Here is a 21467-nt window from a genome sequence, read left to right as displayed (position 1 = left end):
GAAATATGTACTTCATTTTATCCGTCATTACTATAAAGGTTTATTAAAGTCCAAGTCTTGCATTTGTAGTGGAAGATTATGGGTCTAGCAGGCAGTTTGGATATCTAATATTTGTTTGATGGTTTGGAAAAGGGAAGCACTTAAGCAAAAGTAATAACAGATCCACTCTCTCATGTCACATACAACTAGCAAGCTTATTAGCTTCATCCAACTTCTTCCAAAATATGTGTTCCATCTCCCTGCCTTCCTCTGATCTATTTTGCTCCAGGTCAGATCATCAACTAAAGTCATGAGGTGACTTTTTGTTATTTGCAGTGTCTGCCACTAGTTATTTATTTTAACACAAGCAGCAGTCTGCACTGTTGTGCTTTTAATGTTGAATCTAGCCTGAAGCATTGCTGTTGTGGTGGTGGGCTCTGCAGAGCTGTAAATTCTCCCGAGCATAGGATGGAAGTGTATTGATCGAGGAGATAAAATTACTCTGCACCTTGCATTCAAACTATCGTCACAAATTGGATGATTCAACTTCTCTTCACACTCCTGTCTTGATAATATCAGAAACAGGTTTAATATCACCAGCGTATGTTATGATATTTGTCATAATGCAGCAGCAGTACAATACAATACATTATACAAACTACTTATTAAATAAGTAGTGCAAAAAAAGTAGTGAGGTAGTGTTCACCAGTTCATTGTCCATTCGGAAATCTCATGGCAGAGGGGAAGATGTATGCCTTCAGGCTCCTGTACCACCTCATTGATGGTAGCAATGAGAAGAGGGCATGTTCTGGGTGATGGTGGTCCTTAATGATAGATGCCCCCTTTTTTGAGGCATCTCTCCTTGAAGATGGAGCTGACTGAGTTTACAACTTTCTGCAGCTTGCATTGATCCTGTGAATATATACTCTTGAAAGGGGAACTAATGTCTTTATTGAGGCAGACACCAAATTTGAATTTATCCTTGTGTGAAGTATTTGCATCATAAGAATAGAAAGTTGCTTGTCATTTTTGATGGGGGCACATGCATACATACATGTTTTTAAGCTTGTAATAGGGTGTAAAATGGCCACTGGCTTTTGGAAAGCTTCTGATAAAGTTCCAAACAAAAGACTTTTGATGTAAATTCACAGTGAATTGAGCACTAATTGGAAGTAGTCTGGATTACATGCGATGTGCTTGCAATGGAATTTAAATCAGCGCAAGTTTTAGATAGGAGCTGAAATGAACGCCAGATGCACCTACTATTAGGCAGTGTATGGAATGCTGACTTCATAAAATGACACACAATTATTTTAGTCCTGTAACAAAATAGGTCTGAATAGAGTGATTTTTTTGTCCGCCACGTCAGTGTAATTAAGACGAGCAATGAGAATATCTGAAACAGAACTAGACTATAAAAAAGGATTAAACAGGAGAACTGAGGGAGGTAAGGAATTCCAGAGGAAGTGTCTCCCTTTCAACACTGAGCATGTGTGCAGTGGAATTAATATCATGATATGTTTGGAGCTAAAGAGAAACAAACATCCCAGAAGACCACCAATCTGGTCAAAGACATTCTGCAAAGATTTCCTATCAAAGAGCTTGATGATAGATCAAAGGAAATTAGTTCCTCATATTTTCTGCAGGATGGCAAGTGTTAGAGCCTCCTATTATACTATACTGGTAGTAGACGTCTGGATTGAGCTGGGCTTTGAGCTTGGGTTTTAAATGCTCGGAGCACTCCCTGAAGACATTTCTTTGTCATCTTTGCCTTTAGTCCCCACAACAGCTGCCAGCACTCCAGATGCCGTTGACAAATATCTCGAAACTCCTGGCGATGAGAACGAGCATGCTTATTTCCAGAAGGCTAAGGAGAGGTTGGAAGCCAAGCACCGAGAGCGCATGTCAAAGGTAGTTTATTTTCCTTTCTAACCTGCAATTCATTCCCATCTTCAGTAAGATTACTCATGGTGCTCATTGGGGACCATTTTTAGCATGTTTATATTAACTGCTTCCAGTGTCCTTGTACAAAATACAGTGGACCCCAGCCCCCTTTAAAATCAAATCCTGGTTATAAATTTTGAGAAATGGAAATTACAGACTGCGCTATTGCTTTGTAGATAATGAGGGAGTGGGAAGAAGCTGAGCGTCAAGCTAAAAATCTGCCCAAAGCTGACAAAAAAGCTGTCATTCAGGTAAAAGTCTGATATTTTTCTTATCCCTGGTGCAAAGTTCATAAGTTCAAATAAGCACTGATTCTTTGAAAGTTTTTGAAAGAGAATTAAATGCATGACTCTTTTTATACTTTAAATCACTGAGATTTATTTTGCATGCGGCATTGTAAACTGGCACGAGATAATGCACCTTTGTGTGTTAAAAGCTACAGCCTGGACTGTTACTGTATAAATCACCTCCTACAGTTTACAACCACTCAAAAATTGGAAGTTGTTGACATTTATTTTATTGGGAACCTTTTGTGATATTCAAGCGTTTCCAGGAGATGGTGGAATCACTAGAGCAGGAAGCAGCGAGTGAGAGACAGCAGTTGGTGGAGACCCATATGGCAAGAGTGGAGGCCATGCTGAACGATAGGCGTCGCATAGCACTGGAGAATTACCTTGCTGCACTCCAGGCTGACCCTCCACGGGTAAGTGAGGAACTATGAAGAGAGCATAGGAACCAGCACACAGCCATGGGCACAGAGTTCTAGAGAATTTAATCTTTGACTTGTACCTTCTGGAATATAATCTTAAAATTACTAATAATATGTTTCTGCTATTTAGAAGTGTAATTGAGGAGCGTTTGATGGCTCTGGGCTCTGAGGGAGATCTCATTGAAACCTATTGAAAATTAAAAGACCTATAGAGAGAATGTTTTCCATTGTGGAGGAAGTCTAGGACAAGGGGACACAACCAGAAGGCATCAACATCACAGTGCTGGGGGCAACCTGCAAGTGTCTCCATACTCTGGTTTCAAGATAGCATGCCCACAACTCACTAACCCTAACCATACACCTTTGAAATCAGAGGAAACTGGATCACCTGTAAGAAATCCATGCGGTCGCAGGAGAACTTACTCATTTCTATGGTGGGAATCGGACCCCGATCAGGGTCTCTAGCACTGTAAAGCAATTATGCAAACCGCTATGCAATCTGTCATGAAATTTTTTGTTTTGCAGCAGTACAATGCAAGACATTAAAATTACTGTGCTTTAAAATAGTGCAAAAGATGGATAATGAGGTAGTGCTCATAAGTTCATGAACTCTTCAGAAACATGATGGTGGAGGGAAGAAGGACAGGATTAATAAGGAGATGGGATGGCCTGGGTGGATAACCAAACCTGCCTTGTCTTTCTTTAAATATATAGTTGCCACGTTTTTGGTTGCCTCCGTTATATGAATGTTATGGTAACTGTGGAAGAGTCCAGAAGAGGCTTACCAGGATAGTCCCTGGATTAGAGGGTATAAACAAGCTTGGGCTGTTCTCCCTCATGTCAGAGGCAGACGGGAGACAAAGTTTTTAAAATTATGAGGGGCATGGATAAGATCAATGGGCAGAATCTTTTCCCCAGGGTAGAAATGCTTTTGAATGGGGTGGGGGAGTTTTTTTTTACATAGAGTCGTAGGTGCCTGGAATGTGTTATCGGGGTAGTAGTGGGATCAAGCAGTTTGATGGTGTTTGAGGCTTTTAAACAGGCACATAAATATAAACGGGTTGGATGATATAGAGCAAGAGTACATTTAGTACAAATTGACATCAAAATCGTCTTTGGTGTTTGCATTTCTACCCTGGGGCAAAGATTCTGACTGCCTTGCCCCATATATGCCTCTCGTAGTTTTAAAAACCTCCATCTCCCCTCAGCCTCTGAGTCTTCGGAGAACAACCCAACCTCTCCTTATAGTCGATACCCTCTAATCCAGGAGTATCCTGGTAAGCTTCTTCTGCGATCAGGGTAACTATACCTTTTAAAAAAAACAAGAAAGCATGTTATCCACCTGGGACATGCACTCTTCTCATTACTCCCAAGCTTCCTACCTGACATGCCCTTTTCCCTACCATTGAGGGGCCAAAAGGCTTGTCTGGTGCTATCAGTTCCATGACTTCTGGGGAACAGTGCAAGTGCAAGTACTGCACCACACAAATTTGTTGGATAGCCCCTGCAGTTTCTTTATGCGTTCCTGGTCCAATTACAACTCTCCTGAGAGAAGGATGCCATGGAGAGGTCAGGCTGGGTAAAGAACAAAGATGTGCGGTTATTGCAGACCAAGCTCGTTAATTTTATCGTTAGCCGAGTGATATCTCTTTCAGATTACGGCCCCTGCCTGTTGCTCCCAGAGACGGGAGGGTGACACAGTAATGTTACACTACCACAGTACCAGCCACCCAAGATCAGTTCCCACTGCTGTCTGTCAGGAGTTTGTATGGCCCTGTGGTCACGTGGATCTCCTCACACATTTCAAATACCTATGGCTTAGTAGATTAATTGGTCACATGGGTGTAGTTGGGCAGGAAGTGCCTGTACCCTGCTGTATCTTAAATAATAAAAAACATTTTAAAAAGATGCTTTTGAAGTGGAGGATGATAAAATAAGCACTTGATAGGTGAAGGAGAATATCAAACCTTAAAGCCAAGGTAACTAATCAATTGTTTTATTTTCTGTTCTGACCCACCTCAAATTTTTGTTTGGCATTTCAGGAATTTGAGGCTTGCCTGCTTGTGCTTGCTTTCCGTAGATATCCTTGGGGGAAAGGTTGGAATTTGCTGGGTTAGGTTTTTGAACTATGCGTTCCTGAAAGTTTGATCCTATTCAGCTCAAGTGCCGAGGGCAAAATAGCAGCAGCTGAAATCAGTCGTTCTTTGTGTCTGGAAAGTGCGGTGGAGTGGGGCACTGCAGTTAATTGAGTTCTGTGGAATCTACACCAGATCCTCCTTCATTAAATGTTACAGGCCTGGCTTAAACAGAGTAATGCATTTATTAAAAAGGATTAAATGTATGCTCTTGACTGTGGGTTTCGCTTAAAGCTTTTCTCTCGTGCTAATCGGTGCAAGGCTCTCAGCAAAAGAAAGTCCTATCATAATAACTCCTGTTTCGTTCTAGCCCCGACATGTGCTTAATGCGCTGAAGAAGTATAGCCGTGCAGAGCAAAAAGACAGACAGCACACCCTGAAGCACTTCGAACATGTCCGTATGGTCGATCCTGAGAAGGCCGCTCAGATCAAATCGCAAGTAAGAGCCTGATCGTCGAAGTGTAGCTGAATGAAGTAGATACCATGGTTCAACCTCCTTTGCCGACTTTATGTACTAATTAAGGACCGGATAATTTAGTGATATACAAGACAAAAAGAATTGCTTACATGGGCTATGTTATCCAAATAAAATTTTCAATACTTATAGGGTGGTTTAAAATCATGAGAGTATAGACAGGATAAATGCACATTGCTTTTTTTTCACCCAGAGTTAGGGAATCAAGAGCTAGACAGTATAATTTTAAGGTGAGGGAAAGGGATTTAATAGGAACCTGAGGGGCAATGTTTTCACCCAGTGAGTAGTCAGAATATGGAATGAGCTGCCAGAGGAAGTGGTTGAGACAGGTACATTGGCAACAATTAAGAAATATGTGTATAGGTACATGGATAGGAAAGGTTTTGCAAGATATGAGCTAAATACTGGCAGATGGGACGAGCTCACGTAGACATTTTGGTCAGCATGGACCATTTGGGCTGAAGACCCTGTTTCCATGGTCTATCACTCTTAAGACCACTAGTCAAGCAAGCTAGGGTCACTCATTTCCACATCTGGGAAACGTTAAGGTGCATCAATACCCAGCTATGTGCAAATTCATGATGTGTGTTGTTTGAAAACTGCTTTTGTCTCCTAATGCATTCATTGGCTTTAATTATCTAGAAAATCAATTGTAACACGTTGAAAGCTCTGGCACCAAAAGGATAGGGGGGAGAAAATATAATGACAGCAGCGGGCTACCCTGAGTGCAGGGATGAAACATTTTATGGCTGCCTTGGATTTCACCCAATTAATTCTATTGTAATATCGATTGCATTTAGACACATACAAAATATGGCAGTTTAGGAAATCCATTCAACTGTTCTTTTTAAAAAGAAGTGAAAGTAATAGCTTTTCAGTCCAATTTGTTCTGAAATGACTATTATTCTGATCCATCATATTAGTAGAGGTCTAAGTCATTATGACATGAGAAAATCTGATCTAAGCTTATCAGTTTTTACCATTTAGAAATGTCTCCTGAAGACAAAATGTATGTGTTCTTGTCAAACCCAGAGAGTTGACTTGTCCGCTTGCTGCATCTAATTCATATCTAATTTCTCTCACTGTCTGATTTGAGCCCCTCTGCAATAAAGGCTAACATACCATATGTCTTCATGATGCCCATTGTATATGCATACTAATTTCCTGTGATTTATTTAAAGCATCCCCAGTATCTCTGAATTCTAGCATTTACCAGTCTAGCACCTTTATCAAAAGACATCTGCTTTTCCATTCTTCTTGCTTGCCAAAGTGTATCATTTCACATTTCTCCATTTTATTTTCTATTTCCCCTCTTATTTGACCTTGTGCACTTTGCAGCCTCTTTACATTCCCTTTGTGGTTTATCCTCCCACCTGGCTTATCGTTAGCATACCTCAATGCAGTATACTTGGTCTTCTTATCGAATTCATTAATGCAGAAAATTAACTTGTAAATACTAGATGCTATGGCAGCGATCCAGGTGGTTCTTCGCTACCATTTAGCGACCTCCTGCTTATTCCTAAATTTGCCTGAATTTCAACTAATGTTGCTAATTTCATTTTCCAATCATAGGAATCATAATCTTATTTTATGTAGCTCTTTATCTCTTCCTAAAATATCAATATATTAAGTCTACTAGTTTCTCCTTATCTACTTTGCTAGAAATAGCATCAAACTCAAGCTGATTTGTCAATTATGATTACCTTTCATGATACTTTGTAATATCATTGTGATTTTCTGCATAACCTTTTGTCATGTTGCTAATGTATTTGTGCTATTTCACCTATACTTCTGTGCTAATTGGCCACAGTTATTAAGGGCATGGTTTCGGGGTACTTGGAGACTAATGATAAAATAAGTCAAGGTCAGCATGGTTTCTGAAAAAGGAAATCTTGCCTGAAAAATCTGTTGGAATTCTTCGAGGAAGTAACAAGCACAGTTGCCAAAGGAGAGGAAGTGGATGTCATTTACTTGGATTTTCGGAAGGCATTTGAGGCTGCTTAGCAAGATAAAATCTTATGGTGTGATAGGAAAGGTACTGGCATGGATAGAGGAATGGCTGACAGGCAGGAGGCAGCGAGTGGGAATAGAGGGGGCCTTTTCTGGTTGGCTACCAGTGACTAGTGGTGTTCCTCAAGGGTCGGTATTGGGACCGTTACTTTTCACGCTGTTTGTCAGTAATTTAGATAGTGGAGTTGATGGCTTTGTTGTAGGTGATATGAAGGTAGGGGTAGATAGTGCTGAGGAAGCAATGTGATTGCAGCGGGACTTAGACAAATTGGAAGAATGGACAAAAAAGTGGCAGATGGAATACTGTTGGGAAATGTATGATGATGCATTTTGGTAAAAGGAACTATAGTGCAGATTATTATCTAAATGGGGAGAAAGTTCAAACATCAGAAGTGCAAAGGGACTTAGGAGTCCTTGTATAAGACTCCCAGAAAGTTAATTTACAAGTTGAGTCTGTAGTAAAGAAGGCAAAGGCAATGTTGTATGGAATATTGTCAACAGGTTTGGGCCCCTTATCTCAAAGAGGATGTATTGTCATTGGAGAGAGTCCAGAGGTGGTTCACGAGGAATGAAAGGGTTGACATATGAAGAGTGTTTGACAGCTTTGGGCCTGTACTCACTAGAATTTAGAAGAATGCATGGGAATCTCGTTGAAACCTACTGAATGTTGAAAGGGCTCGATAAGATGGATGTGGAGAGGATGTTTCCTCTGGTGGTGGTATCCAGAACTAGAGGGCACAACCTCAATATTGAGGAGTGACCTTTTAGAACAGAGATAAGGAGGAACTTTTTTTTTTAGCCAAAGAGTGGTGAAACTGTGGAATACTCTGTCACAGACTGCAGTGGAGGCCAAGTCCGTGGGTAAGTTGATAAATTATTCCTGATGGGTCAGGGCATCAAGGGATATGGTGAGAGGGCCAGTATGTGGGATTGAATGGAATCTGGGATCAGCCATGATGAAATGGTGGAGTGACTCGATGGGCTGAGTGGCCTAATTCTGCTCCTATGTCTTATGGTCTTAAAAAAATTCCAATTTCTCATGCTTTCTACTTACTTTGAAACTAAAAGTAATCGACTACCTTGCAGTTCATAGGAACTTCTTGACATCTGTGAAGGCTTGGAAATGTGTCACTCTCTATGCAGACACCTCTTAAAATCCATTTTCTATAGGTCAACAGTTCTGGGAGCTCCAACATTTGAATCCATTAATTTCCAAATCTTCCTTATCCCTCTCTTTAGTTGCTGTTTTGCATTTTAAGATCATAGTTTAGGAGCCAACCACGTCCCTGTCAAACTTAAATTCATCATGTTGTTATCATGTTTCTCCAGGGATCTTTGACTGCCAGATTACTGTATGTTATTAAACCATTTTAGTCATCTGAAGTTAGTTTCTAAATGATTACATTTTCAAGAAAATAGTAGTAAGAAGTAACTTACAGAGCACTTTTCATGCAAACAATGTAATTCAAAGTGCTTTACAGTGGGATAAAGTTCAAACATGAAAATAAAAGACAAAAAGATGTTAGTTAAAAGCAAGATTTGTGCTGACATTTAACAGTATCAATTGAATCTGCATCCAAAAGACAGAATTAGGCCATTCAGCTTATTAAGTCTGCTCCACCATTCCATCCATACTGATTTATTATACCCCTCTACCCTATTCTGCTGTCTTCCCCCCACCCCCCATAACCTTTGGCGCCCTGATTAATCAAGAACCTATCAACTTCCACCCTAATATACCCAAAGACTGGTCTGCACAGCTATCTGTGGCAATGAATTTCACAGATTCACCACCCTCTGGCTGAAGAAATTTTTTTTCATCTCTGTTCTAAATAGACATACCTCAGTTTTGGGTCCTTGGGCCCTTGGGTCCCAGAATCCCCTAGTATTGGAAACATCCTGTCCACATCCACCCTATTTAGGTCTTTCAATATTCGATACGTTTCAATGAGATCCCCGCTGCCCCATTCTATTAAACTCCAGCGAGTACTGGCCCAGAGCCTCGAATGGTCCTCGCATGTTAACTCTTTCATCCTCGCAATCGTTCTCATGAACCTTCTCTGGGCCTTCTCCAATGCCAGCAATATTTTTGATACGGGGCCCGAAACTGCTCACAATACTTCGTGTGGTCTGACCAATGCTTCATAAAGCCTCAGAATTATATTCTTGCTTTTATATTCTAGTCCTCTCAAAATGAATGCTAACTTTGACAATAAGACCATAAGTACAGGAGCAAAATTAGGCCATTTGGCCCATTGGGTCTGCTCCACAACTTCTTAATGACTCTCAGCCCCAGTCTCCTGCCTTCCCCTCATATACCCTTCATGCCCTGACCAATCAAAAATCTATCAACCTCTGCCTTAAATATATATAACTTGGCCTACATAGCTGCCTATGGCAATGAATTCCAAAGATTCACCACTCTCTGGCTAAGGAAATTCCTCCTCATCTCCATTCTAAAAGGACACCCCTCTATTCTGAGGCTGTGTCCTCTGTCTGGTCTTAGACTCTCCCACCATAGGAAACGTTCTCTCCACATCCACCCTAACAAGGCCTTTCACCATTCGACAGGTTTCCTTGCCACTGACTTAACCTGCAAGTTAACCTTAATGGAATCCTATACGAAGACTCACAAGTCTCTGATTTCTGAATTCTCCCCATTTAGAAAATAGTCTCTGCCTTAGTCCTTCTGCCAAAGTACATGACAGTGCAGTTCCCTACACTATATTCCATCTGCCACTTCTTTGCCCATTCCCCAATCTGTCTAAGCCCTCCTGCAAACACCCTGCTTCCTCAGTACTACCTGCCCCTCCACCTAGATTCTTATCATTCACAAACTTAGCCACAAAGTCATCAATTCCTTCATTCAAGTCATTAACATATAACATGAAAAGAATCGGTCCCAACACCAACCCCTGCAGCACACCACTAGTCGCCGGCAGCCAAACAGAAAAGGCCCCCTTCATTCTCACTCTTTGCTTCCTGCCATTCAGCCAACTTTCTATCCGTGCTAGTATCTTTCTTTAATACCATCGGCTCTTGTTCAGCAGCCTCATGTGCAGCAGCTTTTCGAAGGGCTTCTGAAAATCCAAATAACCAACATCCACTGACAGTCGCTTGTCTGTCCTGCCTGTCATTTTCTCAAATTATTCAAACAGATTTGTCAGGCCAGATTTCCCCTTTGGAAAACTATGCTGACTATGGCCTATTTTATCATGCGCCTCCAAGTACTCTGAAACCTCATCCTTAATAATAAATTCCAACATCTTTACAACCACTGATGCTGGGCTAAGTTTCCTTTCTTCTGTCTCCCTCCCTTTTGAAAGAGTGCATGACATTTGCAATTTTCCAGTCCTCAAGAACCATTCCAGAATCTAGTGATTCTTGAAAGATCACTACTAATGCCTCCAAAATCTCTTCAGCTACGTCTTTCAGAACCCTGGGGTTTAATCGATCTGGTCCAGATGACTCAGCTACCTTTATTTAGAATTTAGACTAAAAGCAACAAAGCTCACTCCTGCCCCCAGACACACTCACATTCCTGGCAATCTGCTAGTGTCTTCCACAGTGAAGTCTGATGCAAAATGCTTATTAAGTTTGTCCAACATCCAACATTTCTTTGACCCCCTTACTACCTCTCCAGTGTCATTTTCTAGCATTTCTAGGTGTAGGTATTGAGCTCCATAGTACAGGAGTGCAGTTCAGAAAAGCTGACCTGCCTCAGTTTTTTGAGGGAGATTGTTTAAATTTAATTGACTGGCTGATGAAGACGTGAGAGAAGTGACATTTGCCTTCTTCTGCATGTTTTCCCCTTTGCTAGTCGAGATGTTCCACACTAATGAGAACAAATGTTTCCCACTACCTTATGGTATTTAGAAAAAAATTTCCAATTTTCACCTTCCAGGTAATGACACACCTACACGTGATTGATGAACGCATGAACCAGAGCCTCTCGCTGCTTTACAAGGTTCCATCAGTGGCAGAAGAGATCCAAGACGAAGTTGGTATGTTTACTTAACCAGATAATGCTTGAAACACTCGACAGGTCAGCCATGGGGAAGTAAACAAAGGCAAAGATGGACTCACCGTTTCAGGCGGTTGACCCACTGACTTACCAGGCTTCAGACAGTTTGCATCATTGTTTAATGTGTTGAGCAAAGAAAAAAATAACAAAAGAGAATACAATTTACTTACACAAACGAGAGAGTACTGATAAATCTCTGATTGCATTGGCAGCATCTTGGAAAGGGAGTTAGCATTTCACGTCAAAGTTAATTTTATATAAAAGTTTGTTAGTTTTAGATTGCAGAGCAGCTGGTGGAAGGAGGAATAAATGAAAGAGAACGTCTGAGATGAGGCCAGAGTTGAAAGTGAGTGGTACACGATAGCCTCTGATTGATAAGAATGCAGGCAGTTGGAAAGAGAGAGTGAACAATAACAACATTGGAAAGAGATCTACAGCTACACCTGTGTGGGGAGGTTGGAGATGCATCTCTACCAAAGAAGATGTAAAGTGGAACCAGTCTGCCAGTCACCCTTGGACAAGGTGAAACCATGGGAGCAGGTGGTGGAAGACCATGATTGTCAGATGACACAACACATAACAACGAATAAACAACTACATATAGTAGACAAGAAATGCTTGTAGAGATAACTAGTCAAATGGGGATGGCTTCGGTGGGCATCTTGGTCAGCATGGAAATGTTGTGCTGAAGGGCTTGTTTCTATCTATAACTCCTTCAGGGCAATATGTCTGCGCCAGCCAACCAGAGGACATCATGTACCACTTGCCTTCAGCCCGTGCCTCATCTCAGAAATATTCTCCTTGACTTGTCCATCCCTCCACCAGTCTCTCTGTAATTTAAAATTACCTTGCATCCTTTCTCTGTTGGAGCGTCTTTGACGTGAAATGCCAACTCCCTATTCCAAAATGCTGCCAATGCATTCTCGGCTTTATCGGTACACTCACATTTGTGTAAATAAGTTGTATTCTTGCTTGTTTTCTTTTGTAAAAATCTGAAATGATGCACATGAAAAATGTTGAGTTGTAAGAAATCTCCAGCGTATCAGGGCCTGGGGAAGCGGAGACGATAAAACCTGCAGCTTAGCTGTCCTGTTTTGACTCAGAGAAAACAAGTTAACCAAAGGTGTGGAGTTCAGTATTGAGGCTGGAGCAGTGCACTGTGCTGGAGAGGAAAATAATGTTCAGCCATAAACTGGGCTTTGTTGTGGCTGTGCAGAGCTTACAATGCAGACCTCCACAGATGAACAGGTCAGAGAGGGGCGAATGATGAAGACGGCAGGGCCGATATTGATTTAACAAATTCTAATATTATAACAAAAATACTAATGTGCTGTTGTGGCCTTACACTGTTATTAAAGAAGCCAACCATCACACTCAGACACCACCTAGACCAGGGGTTCCCAGCCTTCTTTATACTTTGGACCCCTACTATTAAACAAGGGGTCAGTGGACCCCAAGTTAGGAACCCCTGCTATCAAACATGCCAAATCACATTTTCTTAGGAGATCTTTCACCTGTAACTTCCAGCTTTGAAATGTTCCAGCATCATGCAGCCTGCTTCTATCTACTGCATTAGATCGACAATCAAAGTTAGAAACATAGAAAACCTACAGCACCATACAGGCCCTTCGGCCCACAATGCTGTGCCGAACATGTACTTACTTTAGAAATTACTTAGGGTTACCCATAGCTCTCTATTTTTCTAAGCTCCATGTACCTATCCAGGAGTTTCTTAAAAGACCCTATCGTTTTTGCCTCCACTACTGTTGCTGGAAGCCCGTTCCATGCACTCACCACTCTCTACGTCAAACAACTTCCTCCTGATGTCTCCTCTGTACCTACTTCCAAGCACTTTAAAACTGTGCCCTCTTGTGTTAGCCATTTCAGCCCTGGGGTAAAAGCCTCTGACTATCCACACAATCAATGCCTCTCATCATCTTATGCACCTCTATCAGGTCACCCCTCATCTTCTGCTGCTCCAAGGAGAAAAGGCCAAGTTCACTCAACCTATTTTCATAAGGCATGCTCCTCAATCCAGGCAACATCCTTGTAAATCTCCTGTGCACCCTTTCTATACTTTCCACATCCTTCCTGTAGTGTGGTGACCAGAACTGAGCACAGTACTCCAAGTGGGGTCTGACCAGGGTCCTATATAGCTGCAACATTACCTCTCGGATCTTAAACTCAGTCCCATGGTTGATGAAGGCCAATGCACCGTATGCCGCTTTAACCACACAATCAGCATGCATAGCAGTTTTGAGAGTCCTATGGACCCGGACCCCAAGATCCCTCTGAATCTCCACACTGCCGAGAGTCTTACCATTAGTACTATACTCTGCCATCGTATTTGACTTACCACAATGTACCACCTCACACTTAATCTGGGTTGAACTCCATCTGCCACTTCTCAGACCAGTTTTGCATCCTATCAATGTCCTGCTGTAACCTCTGACAGCCCTCCACACTATCCACAACACCCCCAACCTTTGTGTCATCATCATATTTACTAACCCATCCCTCCACTTCCCCATCCAGGTCATTTATAAACATCACAAAGAGTAGGGGTCCCAGAACAAATCCCTGAGGCACACCACTGGTGACTGACCTCCATGCAGAATATGAGTCTTCTACAACCAGTCTTTGCCTTCTGTTGGCAAGCCAGTTCTGGATCCACAAAGCAATGTCCTCGTGGATCCCATGCCTCTTTACTTTCTCAATAAGCCTTGAATGGGGTACCTTGTCAAATGCCTTGCTGAAATCCATATACATCTAGGGCTCTACCTTCATCAATGTGTTTAGTCACATCCTCAAAAAAAAGTCATTCAAGCCAGTAAGGCACGAGCTGCCTTTGACAAAGCCATGCTGACTATTCCTAATCATATTATGCCTCTCCAAATGTTCATAAAGCCTGTCTCTCAGGATCTTTTCCATCAACGTATCAACCACTGAAGTAAGACTCACTATTCTACAATTTCCTGGGCTATCTCTACTCCATTCCTTGAATAAGGGAACAACACCTGCAACCCTCCAATCCTCCGGAATCTCTCCTGTCCTCATTGATGATACAAAGATCATTGCCAGAGGCTCAGCAATCTCCTCTCTCACTTCCCACAGTAGCCTGGGGTACATCTCATTCAGTCCTGGAGATTTATCCAACTTGATGCTTTCCAAAACTTCAACACATCCTCTTTCTTAATGTCTATACACGCAAGCTTTTCTATCCGCTGCAAATCATCCCTACAATCATCAGGATCCTTCTCTGTAGTGAATACTGAAGCAATGTATTCATTTAGTATCTTTGCTATCTCCTCCGGTTCCATACACACTTTTCTACTATCACACTTGATTAGTCCTATTCTCCCACACCTTATCCTCTTGCTCTTCACATACTTGTAGAATGCTTTGGGGTTTTCCTTAATCCTACTCACCAAGACATTCTCATGGCCCCTTCTGGCTCTCCTAATTTTATTCTTAAACTCCTTCCTACTAGCCTTATAATCTTCTAGATCTCTATCATTACATAGTTTTTTGAACTTTTTGTAGATAGATAGATAGATACTTTATTCATCCCCAAGGGGAAATTCAACATTTTTCCAGTGTCCCATACACTTATGTAAGCGTTTCCTTTCTTCTTGACTAGATTTTCAACAGCCTTTGTACACCACGGTTCCTGTACCCTACTATTCTTTCCCTGTCTCATTGGAACATACCTATGCAGAACCCCACGCAAATATCCCCTGAACATTCGCCACATTTCTGCCCTACATTTCCCTGAGAACATCTGTTCCCAATTTATGCTTCCAAGTTCCTGCCTGATAGCCTCATATTTCCCCTTACTTCCAGTGAAATGCTTTCCTAACGTGTGTTCCCATCCCTCTCCAATGCAATGGTAAAGGAGATAGAGTTCAAAGTAAATGTATTATCAAAGTACATATGTTATCACATACAACCCTGAGATTCATTTTCTTTCACAATAACTCCAACAAAACACAATAGAATCAATTGAAGGCTGCGCCCAACAAGACAAACACCACTGTGCAAAAGAAAACAAACTGTGCAAATACAAAAAGAGAAAAAAGTAATTTAAAAAAATATCAAGAACCTGAGATGAAGTGAAACCAAAAGTTTTGCATGTACAGCTGTACTTGTACCACCAGTCCATGGGTTGTGGGAACAGGTCAGTGATGGGGTGAGGGAAGTTACCCCCCTCTGGTTCAGGAGCCTGATGGTTGAGGGATAACAATTTCCTGAATCTGGTGATGTGAGTCCTGAGACTTCTGTACGTCCTTCCTGATGGCAGCAGTGAGAAGAGAGCATGGCCTTGGGTGGTGGGGGTCCTGGATGATGATTGCTGCTTTCCTGTGACGATGCCCTGTACAGGTGTGTCTAATGATGGGGAGGGCTTTACCTGTGATGGCGTGGGCCATAACCACTACTTTCTGTAAGCTTTTAAGCAAGATTATCTGAATAAACCAAATGAAGGGAAAAATGTCTTCTTATCTATACAAGCCTGAAAGTCCCAGGTTCACTCCCAAATCCAGGCTGATGGCTGCTGTCTTTGGGGTACCTAACTGATTTAAAAAATACCTGGGTTAAAAAATGTGTACTGCTGACTGGGTGGGGTCAGGATTGATTCTCTATTATTCTCCAAAGATGAACTTCTGGTTCCAGTGCAACACACAGCATGCTGCAGGAACTCAGCAGGTCAGGCGGCATCTATGGAGGACGATGTTTCGGCTGGAGACTCTTCATCACAGTGTTGAGCCTTTTGCATACAGAATGTCCACTGTTGCAATAGGGAGCTGCTGATGACTGAACCTTGCAAAGTCCTGGTTCTGCGGATTAAGGAAGAGGAAATTAGAAGGAGTATGTAGAAGCCTAACTAAATTTATAGAGATACATCACAGAACAAGCTCTTCCAGCCAACAAGCTGTAAACCTCCCCCACCTCCCCCGGCAACCCACCTATTCACAGAACAGTTTACAATCACCAATTCACTTGTTCTCCAGTACGTCTTTGGACTGCAGTAGGAAACTGGAGCATCCCAAGGAAACCCATATGGTCACGGGGAGAATGGACAGGCAACACCGGAAATGAACTCTGAACTCAGATTCTACAAGCTGGAATAGCGTCACACTGACCACTGCACTACTGTGGTGCCCCAAATATAACAAAAACACCTAAATTTAGCCCCACTTTAAAGCGAAAATGGTAACCATGGCAGATCCCGATCAATAATTAAAATCCTTTTAAATGAATATTAAGCAAAATTAATAGATTATCAAATGGGGGAAAAAAACAATGGCTTCTGCCAGGTCTTTAAATCACTAAATACTTAGCTTACATAAGTACCTTGATGCATTCCTTGGATTGCAAAAATGGATTACTAGTACTTTATTATACGTCTGTTCATGTTGAACGTGGCTTCACACCAATAGCAACAGGAGCGCAGCGCCAGCGATCAGGGTTCAGTTCCCTCCTCTGTCTTTAAGGAATTTGTATGTTCTTCCCGTGACCATGTGTATTCCTTTGGGTGCTCCAGTATCCTCCAACGTTCCAGAGACATATGGGTTAGTGTTAGTGAGTTGTGAGCATGCTCACTGGAAGTATGCCAACACCTGCGGGCTGCCTCCAGCACATTCTCAAATTGTGGTGGTGGTTGTTGTTGCAAACGAGACTCTTCACTGTATTTTCAATGCACACATCACAAATAAAGCTCATCTGGTTTTTAACGTGACAGAATACTAAGTGCAGCTGACATTTTAAATATAGATAAATATATTAAATTTTTCACAAGACAAATGAGCTGAATTTTTCATGACTGTAATTTGTATGTTAAACTTGCAATGCTTTTATTGCTTAGTATTTTGGAAACATCACCTTGCCATCGTGCGGATGACTATTAGCTCTGATGAGATACTAATAGTTGCCTGCGGCATTGACACTGCATTCTACAGTCAAGGCTGAAATGTTGAAAACAATTCTGCTTTGAATTCAGCAGTGCTGTACTAAGAAAGATCTCAATGGGGAGACTGCCGCAGTGAGCTTGTTGCATTTCCCTTTGCAATTACGATATTGTGAGTGTCTTTAGAAGAATATCTTGTCGTAGATCAAAAATCCCAAACCCATGAGGTTTTCTTTCTAATTTAACATCATGAACAGACTCCAACCTGGATGTTTTTCGAAAGATCTACTCTTTAGGATCAGAAAGTCACTGTTTACATATTACATGTAGCTATGTCAAAGCAAAATTCAAAGTAAATTTATTATCAAAGCACACATATGTCTCCATATGCAGTACTACCTGGAGATTATTGTTGCAAGCTTTCATAGTAGATACAAAGAAACACAACAGGATCAATGAAAAACTGCACCCAAGCAAAGACAGACAAACAGCAAAAAGGCAAAAAAAAAAATTATAAATAAATAAGTAATACTGAGAGCATAGGTTACAGTCTTTTAAAGTACGTCCATAGATTGTGTTATCAGTTCAGAGTTGAGGTGAGTGAAGTTACCCCCTCTGGTTCAGCAGTCTGATACTTGAAGGGTAATAACTGTTACTGAACCTGATGTGGGACCTCAGGCATTGAGGAGAGACCGTGGCCTGAATGGTAGGGTCCTTGATGATTGCTGCTGCTTTCTTGTGGCAGTGCTCCAAGTAAATGCACACAATTGGTGGGGGGACTTTTTATGTGATGGACAGGGCCATATCCACTACTTTTCGTGGGCTTTTCTGCTGACAAGTCAGAAAGCAGAGTGATACTTGTAAAGGCCAATCAATACTGAATTTACTGCTCTGCAAAGATATTTAGTGATATTGGGAAAAAATGAATAACCCTCAAACCAAACTCTCTCATTTGGATATAGGAGCAGAATTAGGCTATTTGGCCCATCGTCTGTTCCATCATTTCATCATTGCTGATCCATTTTCCCTCTCAGCCCCGATCTCCTGCCTTCTCCCTGTATCCTCTCCTGCCCTGACCAATCAAGAATCTGTCAACCTGTTCCTTAAATATGAGTAAAGATTTGGCCTCCACAGCCACCTGTGGCAACAAGTTCTGATTTCACCACTCTCTAGCTAAAGAAATTCCTCATCTCAGCATTATAGTAAATCCATCTTGCTTCGTATAGCCTTCACTCAGATTTCAGTAAATTTTTTATAGTTAACTAAGTACTTCCAAAGTAGGTTTGTCATTGTATACTTAGGCAGAGAAATATAAACAGTTTGTGCATAACGGTAAAGACAGAAATTAGTCAAAATACTTAGCAGATAAGGCAGAGTTTGTGGAGAGAAGAACTGGATTAACATTTTGATGATCTTTCATTAGGAATGTGAAGTTAAAAATGTTGCAAGGAAAGGTGTAAGGCTTCCTGAAGAAGGGTCTCGGCCAAAAAGGTTGATTGTTTATTCATTGCCATATATATTGGCTGACCTGCTGAGATCCCCCAGAATTTTGTGTGTTGCTTGTCTTTATTAGTTGAGGCATTGAGTAGTAAGAGTCAGGAAGTTATGTTGCAGCTTTATAAAGCTCTGGCTAGACTGCATCTGAAAAATTGCACTCAGTTCTGGTCACTTTATAGGAAGGTGGGGAGAGTGTAGAAGAGGTTTACCAAGACGCTGCCTGGATTACAAGGCATGTGCTATAATGAGGGGTTGAACAAACTGGAGCTGTTCTCTCCGGAGTGACGGGTTGAGGGGACACCTGATAGAAGTCTATAACGTTTTGAGAGGCGCAGATAAAGTAGACGGTGGTTATCTATCCCAGGGTCGAATTGTTTAATAGTAGAAGCCATGCATGTAGGGTGAAAAGGAAACATTTCAAAGGAAATGTGCAGGGTGAACACTTAGGTACACAGTGATGGGTGCCTGGACTGCACTGCCAGGAGTGGTGGTGGGGGCAGATATAATAGAAAAGCTCATAGATAGACAATTGAATTGGCAGAGAATGGAGGGGTATGATTCCAGTAGGATTGGACATCATTAATTAAGCAGAATGATGGGGAGAAGGTGGAAGCCAGGTGAGATTGAAAGGCGTAAAGTGTTGTCAGTTGAATAAGTGAATGTGGAACAGTTATAAACTGGAAGGACAAGTCCAGTCTGAAATAACAAAAGAGGAGAGCATGCACTACAGTAGTGTAGCAGTTGGTGCAACACTTTACAGCACCAACAATCAGTAATGGGGTTCATGTTCCATCGCTGTGTGTAAGGTTTCCTCTCACATTCGGAAGATTCATGTGTGGGTTAAGATTGGTGAGTTATGGGCTTACTCTGTTGCCGCCAGAAACATGGCGATACTTGTGGGCCGCCACCAGTACATCCTCAGACTGTGATTGCTGTTGACAGAAACAACACATTTTACTTTGTGTTTCACTGTACATGTGACAAATGAATCTAATCTCTTATCTTTAAGGAGGAAGGAACACTGCTGAAAATGTGGTGTTAGTGCTTTAAATAGTTGAATGGGTGTTGAGTTCTGAGGCTCATAACGTAGCAGGTTAGATGAGGTTCTGCTCAAGCTTATATTGGAGCGGCGTAGGAGGCCAAAGGCAAGCCAGATTGGAACTGGGCCTTTGTTAAAGTGACGGGCAAAGGGTGCTCAAGATTACCCTTGCAGACAGAGCAGAGATATCTTACAAAGTAAACATCCCATCTATGATTGGCTTTTGCAAATGAAGAGCAATCCACATTTTGAGTGCCAAATACAGTCAACTAATTTGGAAGTAGTACAAACAAATTTGTTGCTCTCTGGTGTATTTTTTTTTGTTCTTATCCCAGTCAGTGATGTCAAGCCTAATGTCAGTATTTCTGACTATACATCCTCAGCAGCAATTTTCAGCCAGAACCACCAGCACATCTCTTTCAGTATCCTGGCCTTCCTCTTCATTCCCTCCACACTCCATCAGGAAGAAGGTACAGGAGCCTCAGAACTCACACCACCAGGTTCAGGAACAGTTACTACTTCTCAACCATCAGGCTGCTGAACAAAAGGGGAAAACTTCACTCAACTTCACTCACCCCATCACTGAAATGTTCCCACAACCTATGGAGTGACTTTCAAGGTCTCTTCATGTTATGTTCTCCATATTTATTGCTTATTTATTTTTTATTATTATTTCTTATTTTTATATTTGCACTGTTTGCTGTCTTCTGCCCTCTGGTTGAACACCCTAGTAGGGTGATCTTTCATTGATTCTGTTATGGTTATTATTCTATAGAATTATTGAATATGCCCACTAGAAAATGAATCTCAGGGTTGTATATGGTGACATAAATGTACTTTGATAATAAAATGTGCTTTGAACTTTGAACTTCCTCTTCATTCCCTCCACACTTCCTCCTCACTCCTTCCTCCCCCACCCACTTCTGTACAAGTTGTCTTCTCACTTTTCCCAGTTTTGATGAAAGATCAATCATAAATGCTCTGTATCCAGCAGAACTTAGTGTCTCATCTGATAGCATAGCAGTTAGCAGCGCTAATAAGCATGGTTCAATTCCTGCTGCTGTCTGTAAGAAGTTTCTACATTCTGTGACCATGTGGGTTTCCTCCGAGTGCTCTGGATTTTTACCGCAATCCAAAAATCTATGGGTTAGGGTTAATAAATTGTGGGCTTGATATGTTGGCATGGGAAGCTCAAGTTGCTGTATTGGTGACATTCGCGACGCTGCCCCCAGCACATATTTGAATTGTGTTGATCATTGACACAAATAACACTGAATGTTTCGATCTACCTGTGACAAATTAAGCCAATCTAATCTTTCAAGACACTACATCTCGGCTATGCAGTACTGCGTCTTTTCTGAGATATAGTGTCAGCAGGATGATGTATGGGACTTCAATACTTCCAAATCAGTGACATGGTGAACATCCAGTATTTATTTTCCACTCTGATCTTGCATTTGTTTTCTAAAGGATTAATTCTTATCTTGACACTTCTGATAAGTGAACAATTCTACGATGCACACCTTTGGATTTGAATGTCATCTTCACAATGAGCATCAACAAGTAGCTGCAGACTGCAATTGTAATGATATTGTGTGCCACGTACAAAGCACATGTTCCAGCAGATTGCCTCTGACTAATAGTGGGAACCAGGAGCCCCAACTTGTTACCAGATCTTATTCAGAGGCAGGGTACTGTTGAACCCTGTTATTACTGGAAAATTCACTGAACAATTCCATGCTCAGTATGT

The 21467-nt window shown here is 41.6% G+C and overlaps 1 protein-coding gene across 4 annotated transcripts in view; it reads left to right on the top strand.

The window, feature by feature from the left end:
* The window catches only part of LOC132393542 (amyloid-beta precursor protein-like), a 202597-nt gene that overhangs the window by 160002 nt on the left and 21128 nt on the right, over positions 1-21467 (top strand). For all 4 annotated transcript variants that reach the window (XM_059968933.1, XM_059968932.1, XM_059968929.1 and 1 more), the window contains 5 exons: positions 1757-1890; positions 2100-2174; positions 2468-2626; positions 5078-5206; positions 11157-11256. In XM_059968933.1, coding sequence (XP_059824916.1) covers positions 1757-1890; positions 2100-2174; positions 2468-2626; positions 5078-5206; positions 11157-11256 — 597 coding nt within the window. The remainder of the gene's footprint in view (positions 1-1756; positions 1891-2099; positions 2175-2467; positions 2627-5077; positions 5207-11156; positions 11257-21467) is intronic.

The sequence above is a fragment of the Hypanus sabinus genome, chromosome 4 (genome assembly GCF_030144855.1).
Source record: "Hypanus sabinus isolate sHypSab1 chromosome 4, sHypSab1.hap1, whole genome shotgun sequence".
NCBI classification, from domain to species: domain Eukaryota; kingdom Metazoa; phylum Chordata; class Chondrichthyes; order Myliobatiformes; family Dasyatidae; genus Hypanus; species Hypanus sabinus.
The sequence above is the reverse complement of the archived record's forward strand: the minus strand, read 5'-3'. Positions and strand labels throughout refer to the sequence as shown.